This window comes from Panthera pardus, unplaced genomic scaffold (assembly GCF_024362965.1).
Source record: "Panthera pardus isolate Hobbes unplaced genomic scaffold, ASM2436296v1 HiC_scaffold_20, whole genome shotgun sequence".
Lineage (NCBI taxonomy): Eukaryota > Metazoa > Chordata > Mammalia > Carnivora > Felidae > Panthera > Panthera pardus.
Window position 1 is genome coordinate 32,477,858 of NW_026526766.1, and position 15,715 is coordinate 32,493,572.

Below are 15,715 nucleotides of genomic sequence, written 5' to 3' on the forward strand. Positions count from 1 at the left end.
TACAGCATAATATTTAGTGCCTGCATGTATTTAATCCCTTGTTTTTGGACCTGTAGCTTATTTGTAGCTTTTTTTCCCCATTAACTAAATAACAATGTAATTTTAAATCTTTGCCCACACTTCTGGTATTTATTTTGTTACTCTGACATTTATTTTCTGCTATTTTAGAATTGTAGTGGGTGGAAGAAACTTAAGAATGTGGAGTCACAATTCTGCATTTTATAAGAGATATACCTGAGGTGCAGAATTAGTAGCAAAAGTAAAACTCAGGTGTTCTTATTTTACCCTGCAGTTTACAGCAGTGATTTTCAAACTGTTGGTTTTCAAATTTATTTAGTAGGTTAGGAACAACATTTTTAAATTAGGAAGTAAAGTAGAATAAAAAGTATCATAGTTCTTCCCTGCGGTAAGGGTAAGTATTAATTCATGATGTATGAACATGTGTGTACGTGTGTGTTGTATCACTATCTAAAATATATAACTTATAATTGGCTGGTTGTACTAAAAAATGTTTGGGAAATACTGATATAGAGAGTCATTGCCAAAAAGCCTACCTGTGGGAGGAGGCAATAGTCAATCTGAGTTCAGAAAAAACACCAATAGAACATCTTGAGAATTGTTCTTTAATGTACAGAAAACACAATACTTTAGGTGAATGATCTGGTCTTCTAGTGACTAACTATAGTGGCCTTTTTGGGTTGACAGAGAACATAGATCTATGACATTAGACAGATTTGAAATGCCTTTTCGTAGGTTAAAATAATCAATGGACTTTGCTCACCCAGTTAGAAAGCCTCATGTTTAGAGGGGGTCATTGATTATGCACAGCCTTGTGGCTTGATCCTAGACTTTTCTGCTTTCCAGGAAATTTAAAACAGAGAATGATTTATTGAAATCTCAAAGAGAGATCAACCATGTTATTTTACAAGTACTATGCCATTCGTGATGTGACAATTTCCCACGTTGCCAATGCATGGGTTTTCAATAAAAATGATGGTGATGATGATGATACCAGTACCATTAAGTAGAAGTCAAAGCTAATTTATGTTGGTTATCCTTGGCTACTCCCTCTATCTCAGAACCTTGCCCACTCTGACTTCTATAGTGCATAGTGTTGTGGGGTGTGTGTGTATGTGTGTGTGTGTTTGGACATGGAAATACATGTTGCTTAGATTTTAGTTGTAATTATTCTTAAATGATAGTGTTGGAAATGTGTCTTTTTTATGAGAGAGAGCCCATGTGTGCATGCCCTGTGAGCAGGGGAAGGGCAGAGGGAGAGAGAGAGAATCTGAAGCAGGCTCCGTGCCCAGCATGGAGTCCAACTTGGGGCTTAATATCCTGGAACTGTGAGATAATGACCTGAGCCAAAATCAAGAGTCAGATGCTTAACTGACTGAGCCACTCAAGTGCCTCAGAAATGTGTCTTATACAAAAGGTATCTACAACAAAGACATCAAGTGACTTTCTGGAAAATAATGAGAATAAGACAATTAAAATGGCATCCGCTCTGAAAACAAGAGTTAGATATAAGATGTTAAATACATATAGTTAGCCTATCTCCTGTCTTAATTCCTTTAGCTAATGATGATTTGGCATTTAATTTTAATGATTTTCATGCATACTTCAGAATTATGCAAAAATCAGGGATGTGTTCACCTTAGAATGTAAATAATCTATTCAGATTTTAACAGCAGGTTATAGAGATCGCCTCTTTTCCTTTTCCTTTCTTCATTGGTTTATTTTCCCCATGTCATCATTTTTCACTTTATTTTTATTTTCAGACTTCTTTTAGTATTGTTATAAAATGTTAGCAATGACATTTTCCCAATAATATTTAATAATCAATTATTTACAATTGTTTTAATTTTCACTTTTAGTAAATTGTTATTAAAACTAAGATTTCAATTTCAAATCTAATCTACTAATTGTGAAGATTATTTTTGCATAATGATGAAAAAGCTATTAGTTTTTTCACTTCTTTCAGTAAGTGATAATAACGTTTGTATTGGTATGTGTTTTATCCTGTCCACTGCAAACATTCTGCTCTGACCACAGTGTCTCTTGTTAATAGTTTCCAGTGCACTGGTTCTTACTCTAAGAGGCTTAAGAATGAGGAGGATGAAGAAGTGTCACCTGCAGTCGATAGGGTGGAGGGCCTCACCCCTGACCAAGACCCAGAAGACCTCAAGGTCAGTGAAAAATCAGAAGAAGCAGTGAAGATGGGGAACACAGAATCTCCTTTAGAAGAAGAGGCTTCTGCTGGCAGGAAGCAGCCAGATCAGAATTCATCGGATAATGTCAAACTCTCAGGTGAGAAACGGGCTAATTATGTTCATATGTAAGTGTTGAGGTGGTTGATCTGATGCCTTAAATCTGTGCTCTAGGATTGGTATCTTACTTTTCCACATAGCTTAACCAGTAGAGCATCTAAAGCTATGGAGTAATAATGAGGAGGCCAAATGATGTTGTAAAAGTCAGGAACATCACTGCTATGTGTGATGGAGTTCTGAGGCAGAGTGCCTATTTGGTGTAATAAAAAAAAGATTCTAAAATGAAAATTTTTTGTGGGGGTGCAACTCAGTTTACAATATAGAATACATTTTTGGAAAGCTTCTCTTAAATCACATGGAATGGTAAAAACCAATTATAGATAATTCTTTGCAGATTCTTAGCTTTCAACTTAATTTTAAGAAGAAAATAAAGATTAAGTTTTTAAAAAATAATAACAAAAGTCATTTTGTTTTGTGAAAGAGTAGGTATAAGCCCCCTGGCTGTTTCTCTGTACTAAAGTTATCATCTATACCTCTTAACTGCTTTGCTTTTTTCCCCTTTATAGTGTATTTCTCTGAAATTGCTGTAATGTTTTATCTATTTGATATTTGTTTGAGTTTTTATCCTTTTACTAATTGAGCTTATTTTTTTATTACTATTATTTTTTAATGTTTATTTATTTTTGAGAGAGAGAGAGGGAGAAGGAGAGAGACAGAGCACAAGTAGGAGAGGGGCAGAGAGAGGGGGAGACACAGAATCTGAAGCAGGCTGTCAGCACAGAGCCCAACACAGTGCTCGAACTCACGAGCTGTGAGATCATGACCTGAGCCAAAGTCAGACACTTAACCGACTGAGCCACCTAGGCACCCCGCTAATTGAGCTCATCGGTAATTTCTCATACTTCTCACCCATTCTGTCTTTCAATTGTGAGACTCCCCCAAATCTAGTTACCCACCCCTGCTTCCTCCTTGTTCAAGGTACATTATCTCTTTAAATTTTTAAATTTTTATTTTTGAAAGAGATACAGAGAATCCTAAGCAGGCTCTGTGCTGTCAGTGCAGAGCCTGATGTGTAGCTCAATCCCATGACCCTGGGATCATGACCTGAGCCGAAATCAAGAGTCAGACACTCAACTGACTGAGACGCCCAGGAACCCTGTGGTACTGTTATTCTTAACTGGACTATTGCAGAAATTGCTTCCTAGTTATCCATGCTAGTTACTTCTCCATATGGCACTCATAGTGATCCTTTAAAAAAACGTAGGTGAGGTCTTGTCCCTTCTTTCTTCTTACTCTTCTTCCACTTAGAGTAAAAGAAAAAGTCCTTATCATCGTCCAAATTTGATTCTCTTCTGCTTTGCCATTTTCATTACCTTTGCCCTTTAATATATGTATTTAAACAGGTTAAATCATAGACTTTCTTGTAGTGAGTTCATACTTTATTGGAGAGGTAGACAACCATATAATTACAATCCAGTGTGGTAAGCACCACAAGAAAGAAGTCCTAGAGTGTTGCTGATATACCAAGGAAAGACTCCAAACAGATTAGAGGCTGGCCTGGCAAGGTTTCTTGGACTAGGTTATATCTGAATTAATTTGTGATGAATGGATAGAAGATTGCAAGGTGAAAAAGGTGCGGAAAGGAATAGCAAGCAGTGCAGAGAACACAGTTATGCTATACATATGGATTTTTTTAATAGTCCCTTACCATAGTCTTTAATCACACTGGATTTAATTAAGTACTTGATGGGTCCCTGGGTGGTTTAGGCCAAGGGCACCCAGGTTTATTAGTTCTGTTGCTACATGGTTCCTTGTATTTTGACCTCCAGGTTTTGAGATCTGGCAGAACACTTAAGTACAAAACGTGGCTGGATTAAGCATCAAAGCTAGTATGTGATATGTGAAATGATGCTTATGAATATTTATAAGGGAGAGAGAGGGGTAAGTAGAGATGGCAGTGGAAGAGACTTGCTCATAATGTCCTTTCCCCTTTACATGCCATCAGTGTGTGATACAAGACCTAGTGTAGGACATACTTCTTCTTTGGATCTGCACAGCCTTGCATGTGTTCTTTCCATACATCCTCTGAGCTGGAATGTTTCATTAGTAGCAAGCAGCTCTTAGCATCATATTTCCTATTTTTAGAAAGATTTCAAGTTGCTATTGCTTTGGATAAGTATCATTATTGCACTTACTTTTGACATTGGCCTGCAGCATAACCCCTTTTTAATCTCTTATTTTGTCTGTAAGTATATTCTTTTGCCAAACTCCAAGATCTCACCTTGACAACTATGAAGGCTCCATGGTGCTTTAGTGACATTTCCCACTCATATCTGTGAGACTTTAGAGGGGAGTTGAAAGACAGAAATTTAGGTGAGAATTACTATATAGTAATAATGCAATGTAAAATTTACTAATAGTCTTTTGTTTCATTCCTCAGGAAATAGTTGCTTAAGCACATCTATACCAGAAGAAGTACAAATTAAGGATGACCAAGCCTATGGTGTAATTCTACCTTCAAATCCCAGTGAAGCTGATGATTCCATATCTGGTGGCCATGTGACATCCAAGGAATCAGACCCACCCAAGCTTCCATGGCCAAAGTTACCTGAGTCATGCTTCTCAGTGGCAGAGAGTAACAGTGTGTTGATAGAGGGAGAAGAGAGTGATGTGGAGACCCGCAGGAGTGGCCTCGAACCTGGGGAGATCCCAGTGATCCCCAGGGGAGAGAGAAATGGCCTCGATGTCCTTGGTGTATGTGGCAATGTCTTCTTGTTTTTTTTTCTTCTTCTATATTTATTGTGTAGTGGAGTAGTTTCTGAAAGCAGCATGATGTGCATTGAAATCTTGCTTTAGGGTGGAAATAACATTTCACATTTACAGGTCTTAATCATATTTCCTTCAATGACTGGAAGGTAAGCCTTTTGTGAGCTCTGGTTCATATGGTGATAATTTAGAAGCATGGAGCTTTTGGCTATATGCTGTAGCTTAATTTTCTTTCTCTTTAACTTTTTCTAAAATTGAACTTTTTTTGGATAGATTCATATGCATTTATAAGAAATAATACAGAAAGATCTTGTGTCCCCATTTTCCCCCAAGAGTACCTTCTTGAAAAACTATAGTAGGACATCACAATGATACTGACAGGTAATGGTTCCTTTACCTGTAATATTAACCACACTGGAGATGATTCACCTGCAGGGCTATGACCTTCTCTTGCCACCTCTGGGTCCCAGGCTTCCCATAGCCTCTTTTAACTCGCTTGGTTGTGCTTTCCCTTGACTCCTCTTGGGCTCTAATTCTAGGAGCTGGCTGACCTCTCTGGTCCCACCCACTGCCAGAAACAGGCCTTTTGCCTCATGGAAAATTCAAGACCCCTCTGGATTACAAGCCACCCCATGCTACTCTTTGCTAGGGCCTCCCTGTTTTTCATATGTTCTTTTGTGTTTGTATTATATGCTTTTTTTTCCTGCATATATTTTATTTTATTTTATTTTATTTTATTTTATTTTATTTTATTTTATTTTATTTTATTTTATTTTTTATATCCATTAAGATATAGGTTCTTTTTTTTTTTCAATATATGAAATTTATTGTCAAATTGGTTTCCATACAACACCCAGTGCTCATCCCAAAAGGTGCCCTCCTCAATACCCATCACCCACCCTCCCCTCCCTCCCACCCCCCATCAACCCTCAGTTTGTTCTCCGTTTTTAACAGTCTCTTATGCTTTGGCTCTCTCCTACTCTAACCTCTTTTTTTTTTTTTTTTCTTCCCCTCCCCCATGGGTTTCTGTTAAGTTTCTCAGGATCCACATAAGAGTGAAACCATATGGTATCTGTCTTTCTCTGTATGGCTTATTTCACTTAGCATCACACTCTCCAGTTCCATCCATGTTGCTACAAAAGGCCATATTTCATTCTTTCCCATTGCCACACAGTATTCCATTGTGTATATAAACCACAATTTCTTTATCCATTCATCAGTTGATGGACATTTAGGCTCTTTCCATAATTTGGCTATCGTTGAGATGCTGCTATAAACATTGGGGTACAAGTGCCCCTATGCGTCAGTACTCCTGTATCCCTGGGGTAAATTCCTAGCAGTGCTATTGCTGGGTCATATGGTAGGTCTATTTTTAATTTTCTGAGGAACCTCCACACTGCTTTCCAGAGTGGCTGCACCAGTTTGCATTCCCACCAACAGTGCAAGAGGGTTCCCGTTTCTCCACATCCTCTCCAGCATCTATAGTCTCCTGATCTCTTCATTTTGGCCACTCTGACTGGCGTGAGGTGATACCTGAGTGTGGTTTTGATTTGTATTTCCCTGATAAGGAGCGACGTTGAACATCTTTTCATGTGCCTGTTGGCCATCCGGATGTCTTCTTTAGAGAAGTGTCTATTCATGTTTTCTGCCCATTTCTTCACTGGGTTATTTGTTTTTCGGGTGTGGAGTTTGGTGAGCTCTTCATAGATTTTGGATACTAGCCCTTTGTCCAATATGTCATTTGCAAATATCTTTTCCCATTCCGTTGGTTGCCTTTTAGTTTTCTTGGTTGTTTCCTTTGCTGTGCAGAAGCTTTTTATCTTCATAAGGTCCCAGTAATTCATTTTTGCTTTTAATTCCCTTGCCTTTGGGGATGTGTCGAGTAAGAGATTGCTACGGCTGAGGTCAGAGAGGTCTTTTCCTGCTTTCTCCTCTAGGGTTTTGATGGTTTCCTGTCTCACATTCAGGTCCTTTATCCATTTTGAGTTTATTTTTGTGAATGGTGTGAGAAAGTGGTCTAGTTTCAATCATCTGCATGTTGCTGTCCGGTTCTCCCAGCACCATTTGTTAAAGAGACTGTCTTTTTTCCATTGGATGTTCTTTCCTGCTTTGTCAAAGATTAGTTGGCCATACATTTGTGGGTCTAGTTCTGGGGTTTCTATTCTATTCCATTGGTCTATGTGTCTGTTTTTGTGCCAATACCATGCTGTCTTGGTGATTACAGCTTTGTAGTAGAGGCTAAAGTCTGGGATTGTGATACCTCCTGCTTTGGTCTTCTTCTTCAAAATTACTTTGGGTATTCGGGGCCTTTTGTGGTTCCATATGAATTTTAGGATTGCTTGTTCTAGTTTCGAGAAGAATGCTGGTGCAATTTTGATTGGGATTGCATTGAATGTGTAGATAGCTTTGGGTAGTATTGACATTTTGACAATATTTATTCTTCCAATCCATGAGCAGGGAATGTCTTTCCATTTCTTTAAATCTTCTTCAATTACCTTCATAAGCTTTCTATAGTTTTCAGCATACAGATCTTTTACATCTTTGGGTAGATTTATTCCTAGGTATTTTATGCTTCTTGGTGCAATTGTGAATGGGATCAGTTTCTTTATTTGTCTTTCTGTTGCTTCATTGTTAGTGTATAAGAATGCAACTGATTTCTGTACATTGATTTTGTATCCTGCAACTTTGCTGAATTCATGTATCAGTTCTAGCAGACTTTTGGTGGAGTCTATCGGATTTTCCATGTATAATATCATGTCATCTGCAAAAAGCGAAAGCTTGACTTCATCTTTGCCAATTTTGATGCCTTTGATTTCCTTTTGTTGTCTGATTGCTGATGCTAGAACTTCCAACACTATGTTAAACAACAGTGGTGAGAGTGGGCATCCCTGTCGTGTTCCTGATCTCAGGGAAAAAGGTCTCAGTTTTTCCCCATTGAGGATGATGTTAGCTGTGGGCTTTTCATAAGTGGCTTTTATGATCTTTAAGTATGTTCCTTCTATTCCGGATTTCTCAAGGGTTTTTATTAAGAAAGGGTGCTGGATTTTGTCAAAGGCCTTTTCTGCATCGATTGACAGGATCATATGGTTCTTCTCTTTTTTTTTTTATTAATGTGATGTATCACGTTGATTGATTTGCGAATGTTGAACCAGGCCTGCATCCCAGGAATGAATCCCACTTGATCATGGAGAATAATTCTTTTTATATGCTGTTGAATTTGATTTGCTAGTATCTTATTGAGAATTTTTGCATCCATATTCATCAGGGATATTGGCCTGTAGTTCTCTTTTTTTACTGGGTCTCTGTCTGGTTTAGGAATCAAAGTAATACTGGCTTCATAGAATGAGTCTGGCAGTTTTCCTTCCCTTTCTATTTCTTGGAATAGCTTGAGAAGGATAGGTATTATCTCTGCTTTAAATGTCTGGTAGAACTCCCCTGGGAAGCCATCTGGTCCTGGACTCTTATTTGTTGGGAGATTTTTGATGACTGATTCAATTTCTTCGCTGGTTATGGGTCTGTTCAAGCTTTCTATTTCCTCCTGATTGAGTTTTGGAAGCGTGTGGGTGTTTAGGAATTTGTCCATTTCGTCCAGGTTGTCCAATTTGTTGGCATATAATTTTTCATAGTATTCCCTGATAATTGCTTGTATCTCTGAGGGATTGGTTGTAATAATTCCATTTTCATTCATGATTTTATCTATTTGGGTCATCTCCCTTTTCTTTTTGAGAAGCCTGGCTAGAGGTTTGTCAATTTTGTTTATTTTTTCAAAAAACCAACTCTTGGTTTCGTTGATCTGCTCTACAGTTTTTTTCGATTCCATATTGTTTATTTCTGCTCTGATCTTTATTATTTATCTTCTTCTGCTGGGTTTAGGCTGCCTTTGCTGTTCTGCTTCTATTTCCTTTAGGTGTGCTGTTAGATTTTGTATTTGGGATTTTTCTTGTTTCTTGAGATAGGCCTGGATTGCAATGTATTTTCCTCTCAGGACTGCCTTCGCTGCATCCCAAAACGTTTGGATTGTTGTATTTTCATTTTCGTTTGTTTCCATATATTTTTAAATTTCTTCTCTAATTGCCTGGTTGACCCACTCATTCTTTAGTAGGGTGTTCTTTAACTTCCATGCTTTTGGAGGTTTTCCAGACTTTTTCCTGTGGTTGATTTCAAGCTTCATAGCATTGTGGTCTGAAAGTATGCATGGTATAATTTCAATTCTTGTATACTTATGAAGGGCTGTTTTGTGACCCAGTATATGATCTATCTTGGAGAATGTTCCATGTGCACTTGCGAAGAAAGTATATTCTGTTGCTTTGGGATGCAGAGTTCTAAATATATCTGTCAAGTCCATCTGATCCAATGTATCCTTCAGGGCCCTTGTTTCTTTATTGACCATGTGTCTAGATGATCTATCCATTTCTGTAAGTGGGGTGTTAAAGTCCCCTGCAATTACCACATTCATATAAATAAGGTTGCTTATGTTTATGAGTAATTGTTTTATATATTTGGGGGCTCCTGTATTCGGCGCATAGACATTTATAATTGTTAGCTCTTCCTGGTGGATAGACCCTGTGATTATTATATAATGCCCTTCTTCATCTCTTGTTACAGCCTTTAATTTAAAGTCTAGTTTGTCTGATATAAGTATGGCTACTCCAGCTTTCTTTTGGCTTCCAGGAGCATGATAAATAGTTCTCCATCCCCTCACTCTCAATCTAAAGGTGTCCTCAGATCTAAAATGAGTCTCTTGTAGACAGCAAATAGATGGGTCTTGTTTTTTTATCCATTCTGATACCCTATGTCTTTTGGTTGGCGCATTTAATCCATTTACATTCAGTGTTATTATAGAAAGATACGGGTTTAGAGTCATTGTGATGTCTGTATGTTTTATGCTTGTAGTGATGTCTCTGGTACTTTGTCTCACAGGATCCCCCTTAGGATCTCTTGTAGGGCTGGTTTAGTGGTGACAAATTCCTTCAGTTTTTGTTTGTTTGGGAAGACCTTTATCTCTCCTTCTATTCTAAATGTCAGACTTGCTGGATAAAGGATTCTCGGCTGCATATTTTTTCTGTTTAGCACACTGAAGATATCGTGCCAATCCTTTCTGGCCTGCCATGTTTCAAAAGAGAGATCAGTCACGAGTCTTATAGGTCTTCCTTTATATGTGAGGGCACGTTTATCCCTTGCTGCTTTCAGAATTTTCTCTTTATCCTTGTATTTTGCCAGTTTCACTATGATATGTCGTGCAGAAGATCGATTCAAGTTACGTCTGAAGGGAGTTCTCTGTGCCTCTTGGATTTCAATGCCTTTTTCCTTCCCCAGTTCAGGGAAGTTCTCAGCTATTATTTCTTCAAGTACCCCTTCAGCACCTTTCCCTCTCTCTTCCTCCTCTGGGATACCAATTATGCGTATATTATTTCTTTTTAGTGTATCACTTAGTTCTCTAATTTTCCCCTCATACTCCTGGATTTTTTTTATCTCTCTTTCTCTCAGCTTCCTCTTTTTCCATAATTTTATCTTCTAGTTCACCTATTCTCTCCTCTGCCTCTTCAATCCGAGCCATCGTTGTTTCTATTTTGTTTTGCATTTCGTTTAAAGCGTTTTTCAGCTCCTCGTGACTGTTTCTTAGTCCCTTGATCTCTGTAGCAAGAGATTCTCTGCTGTCCTGTATACTGTTTTCAAGCCCAGCAATTAATTTTATGACTATTATTCTAAATGCACTTTCTGTTATATTATTTAAATCCTTTTTGATCAGTTCATTAGCTGTTGTTATTTCCTGGAGATTCTTCTGAGGGGAATTCTTCTGTTTGGTAATTTTGGGTAGTCCCTGGAGTGGTGAGGACCTGCAGGGCACCTTCCCTGTGCTGTGGTGTATAACTGGAGTTGGTGGGCGGGGCCGCAGTCAGACCTGATGTCTGCCCCCTGCCCACCCCTGGGGCCACAGTCAGACTGGTGTGTGCCTTCTCTTCCCCTCTCCTAGGGGCGGGATTCACTGTGGGGTGGTGTGGCCCGTCTGGGCTACTTGCACACTGCCAGGCTTGTGGTGCTGGGATCTCGTGTATTAGCTGGGGTGGGTAGGCCAGGTGCACAGGGGTAGGAGGGGCAGGCTTAGCTTGCTTCTCCTTAGGTGATCCACTTCAGGAGGGGCCCTGTGGCAGCGGGAGGGAGTCAGATTCGCTGCCGGAGGGGTGGCTCCGCAGAAGCACAGCGTTGGGTGTTTGCGCGGAGCAAGCAAGTTCCCTGGCAGGAACTGGTTCCCTTTGGGATTTTGGCTGGGGGATGGGCGAGGGAGATGGTGCTGGCGCGCGCCTTTGTTCCCCACCAAACTGAGCTTTGTTGTCTGGGGTCTCAGCAACTCTCCCTCCCTTCGTCTTCCAGCCTTCCCACTTTCCGAGCAGAGCTGTTAACTTATGAACTCCCAGAGGCTAAGTCGTGCTTGCTGTCAGAACACAGTCCGTCTGGCCCTTCCGCTTTTGCCAGCCAGACTCGGGGGCTCTGCTTGGCCGGCAGGCTGCCCCTCCACCCCGGCTCCCTCCTGCCAGTCTGTGGAGCGTGCACCGCCTCGCCGCCCTTCCTACTCTCTTCCGTGGGCCTCTCGTCTGCGCTTGGCTCTCGAGACTCCGTTCTGCTAATCCTCTGGTGGTTTTCTGGGTTATTTAGGCAGGTGTAGGTGGAATCTAAGTGATCAGCAGGACGCGCCCAGTGTCCTCCTACACCGCCATCTTCCCACCTTTTTCCAGTCCTGCATATATTTTAATGTCTATGGTTTTTGTATAAACTGTTGCTTTAACCAGGAGATTATGAGTAGACCAGGCAGGTTCTGATTGTGTATAGTTATTGTCAGAATTCATTACCCTATTTTGACCTGTACACCTTGATGAGGGAATTCAAGGACACAAGTAAGAAAAGCCTCAATTGTTGGGACTGACAAATTGAACTGGTCACTGAACAGGCCCACTTCTTGATTGCTCTTGCTCATTTAAAATCACCACAGGTCTTTTCACATCTTTGAGTAACAAGGGAGTTTAGATAAGGAAATCAGCTTGGAATACTCTGTTCATAGTAGTTTTAGAATATCAAATAAAATATAGATGATTTGCTAATATGTCCCAATAACTTTACCATTTTATGCATGGTTGTTATCCTACTGAACTATTAACTATTTACCCAAAACATAAGAGGAATAGGAAAATATGGTCTAATTTATTTGAAACAGTTGCTAAGGGAAATTTGAAAATAGTATTCACATAATAATAAACAAAATTTACAACTTAATATCACTTGGGGATTAAGTGCAGCTGAGCAGATGCTGGGATTCTTTGCGGAATGGTGAATGAGTCAAATGCCTGTTTAAATTACATTTACTCACATTCTTTAAGCTGGAATGGAACTGAAAGTACCTTTTCTGTTTCCTTGTTTTCAGTGGAGTGTCACAGCCGGCACGGCAAATACTGAGGTCAGGGTCCTGAGGGTAGGGGAATGCAAGAAAAAAAGAGAGAAGAGAAAGTTTGGGAACAGGAGGGTCCCCTGGGCTGATGGCCCAAGTGACAGCTTTATTGTTGCTGTACACAATCTTTTATAATATAAGACTCTTATGGATCAGGTCATTCTAAGAATAAACAGGTTTCACATGATCACTGCCAGCCAAAACATTTAGTTCTGTGTACCTTGTGAACTTTCTGAACAGGTCACAAGACCTTGTTGATAGATTGCTAGCAAAACACAGTTCCCATGTTTGTGTCTATCTGACTCGGGGTAGAAAAAGGGAGGTAGCGTTACTGCCAACACCTGCAGACCACAGGCTTCAGGAATTAACTTTCTCAGCCTTGACAAGGCTTTCGTATGCCCTTGAAAGTGGGGGAATGGGAGGGGGAACCACTGGGTTGGCTTGAGTCAACGGGGAACATTGCTCGACCCGGTCTCAGCCTGGCACCGGGGCTCGGCCCCCCACAGTGGAGGTAATTCTATCCTTGGTGCCTTTAACCTTCATCCTTATCATTTCACTGAACAAAGACTGCTTGCATGGGAAAGCAAACACTGCTGTTGAGGCCTGGGTGACTTGGTTTGCCCCCTGTCAGCATTAGCTGTGTCGTGTTCTTTTCTCACACCGTGGTGTCAGGCAGACCTTCTAAGCAATATGGTCCCTTTTCGTTCTTGTATGGTTTTTACTGATGCTTCTTAGTATGAAGTGTAATGCTGTGTGCATGCTTGCAGCAGTCATCTTTAGTCAGTCTTCCCAAGAAATACTGAGTTATTTTTTGAACAATGTCTCTGTCCATCTCTCTGTTCATCTATAACTGGGCTTCCTGCTCTTCCTGGAATACATTGACTATGTCCCCATATGCATACTGTTCCTGCTGCCCCAAATACTCCTCCGAGGCCAGAGAACTCCCACAGTGCACTCAAGACTCTACTCAGATGTCTCCTTGTCAGAAAGGCTTTCTCTGATACCCTGTATAAAATAACTCCCTCCCATCTCTTTTCATGCCCTTTTTTTTCCTTTACTGCATATTTCTTAATAGTACCAGATAAATATATACTTTTTACTTTTTTATTGTCTGTGCCTTTCTCCTCTATAATGCACATTTCTTGAAAGCTGGGACATGGTATAATTTTTTCTGCTGTAGTTCAGCTCTTAGAACAATGTGACACATAGTGAGGACTTGATAAATATTTCTTATTAATTTTTAGCTGGTATAAACCACAGATAAATCTCATCCTATATTACTTTGACATCCTTTCTTTACTTCCATCTTTGATTAGAATGTTGCACACATTTTCTTTTAATCCATTTTGATTTCAGATATCAATGTAGTTTCTCTACTTCCAGCCACTGCTTTGTCAGCTTACAGGGACATTTCTGAGACTCATTTCTTTCCTAGTCAACTGTTGATACAAACCCTTTAGTTTCAGAGTCTTTCTCTGAACACCTCCCTCCTTCCCATCCATCCATCCATCCGTCCATCCATCCATCCATTTTCCTTCCGTCCTTCTTTCCTTTTGGATTGCATGGACAAGAAAGCTTGTAAGTAGGTTCTATCTGGAAGATGTCAGGGTGCATATGTCTTTTGCACATACCTTTGGGAGGAAAGTATAGTTTAGAGAGACCCAGATGAAAAATTTTACATAAAATTTAAGTGGTTTCAAGATGACAGTAATGTGCTGTATTAAAAAAAAAAAACCTTAAAGTCTTATTTGATCCTCAGAGAAGTGGTGATTTATTTCCGAATGGAAGGAAGTATCCAGGCTCACTGTAGCATTAATGCTATATGAGTGAGGATAGAAAGCAAAATAACCTGCCATGTAGTCATGTGGCTAGCGTAGAGGTAACCAAATGCCACGGTTCTGTATTGTTACAAATATGTAATCCTAAATTTTGATTAGTTTGAAAGAACTTTTGAAAACTTGATAAGTTCTGAGTTAATTGCAAGCTTGATAAGCTTACCCTATACCACAGATAGTGTTTTAATGTGCGGTGGAAGGATAGATCATTGATCTCTTGGTAAAATAACTAATAGAATGGATTCCTATTTCTTTTGACTTAAAGGCTTAAGGTTTTTAAAATAAAGGACTAATTCTCCAGGAGGTAAATAAGTATAATAATTCTTTATAATTAAATGGTCTTAAATTGTTGTGAACCATAGTTTTCCATTTAAAACAAGTCTTTAACTGTGAGTATTTCTTCTCTATTTTTGCTCTGTGACCAGAGAATAGAGGGAGAAACCAAAACTGCTAAAAGTTGGCGCCATCCACTTAGTAAGCCTCCGGCAAGGTCCCCATTGACTCTGGTGAAGCAGCAGGCAACAAGTGATGAAGGTGAGTGTGTGATGTTTCTCAGTGTTTATTCTGTGGATACTGTATGGTATTCAGCAGTCATTCTGTCTGTTTGTTGTAAGAAACTGGTCTAAAAAAATTGCTTGGTAGAGAGAAAATTTGACCAAGTTGCAAATACATAGCATAAAGAGATCATAAGTAGTAAACAGTTTATAGACAAAAGGAATTTGGATTTTAAGGGTAAATACTTGCTCCACTAGTCTAGCCATGTTCCTAGTCAAAGTCTTCCCATTTTATATGATGGGATAAAATTAATCTTTTCTGACATTTGCCTTAGGATATTCTAGAGGAAGTTGGGAATCATTTCCCTAAAAGTGTCAAATCTTGGAGTCACCACACTGTTGCTTTTTTACATTGTCTTTATTTTTAACTTGAATCCTCCAAAATTATTAATATCATCTTGAGTAAGAAACTATGTGCAATACCTGTTTATCCAGTTATGCCTGGTGTGTGGTGAAACATCTTTTCTCCTTAATAGATTTTACTGACATGACTTGATGTGAACCAATTTCTATTCCTGGATGTAATATTTACTTGTTTGTTTTACCTGGTTACCCTTTTTACCTCTTTCTCTCTTTTTCTAAAAATGCCTTTTTGTTGTCTTCAGTTAAATATCAGATCACTGACTAGCTATTTCTTACTTGAAAGTGTTTCATAGCATCAGGGGGGACCTTATTTTTTCCATCTTTAAAAAGATCAATTTAAAAAGGTTTTCTATAAAAAGCCCGCCTTCAAGGTATTGTCTTTACTGGAACAAATTGTTGAGGTCATATGCCTGTGAAGATGCTGTCAACATAGTAATGTGAAACTTGGGGTCAGTCTTCTTGTTTAGTTTAAATACAGTCATTAGA

The 15,715-nt window shown here is 39.3% G+C and overlaps 1 protein-coding gene across 17 annotated transcripts in view; it reads left to right on the forward strand.

Annotated features, from left to right (window-relative positions):
• KDM4C (lysine demethylase 4C) overlaps positions 1-15,715 on the forward strand; it is a 437,058-nt gene that overhangs the window by 237,195 nt on the left and 184,148 nt on the right. For all 17 annotated transcript variants that reach the window (XM_053907888.1, XM_053907903.1, XM_053907887.1 and 14 more), the window contains 3 exons: positions 2,072-2,310; positions 4,711-5,024; positions 14,738-14,846. In XM_053907888.1, the coding sequence (XP_053763863.1) occupies positions 2,072-2,310; positions 4,711-5,024; positions 14,738-14,846 (662 nt within the window). The remainder of the gene's footprint in view (positions 1-2,071; positions 2,311-4,710; positions 5,025-14,737; positions 14,847-15,715) is intronic.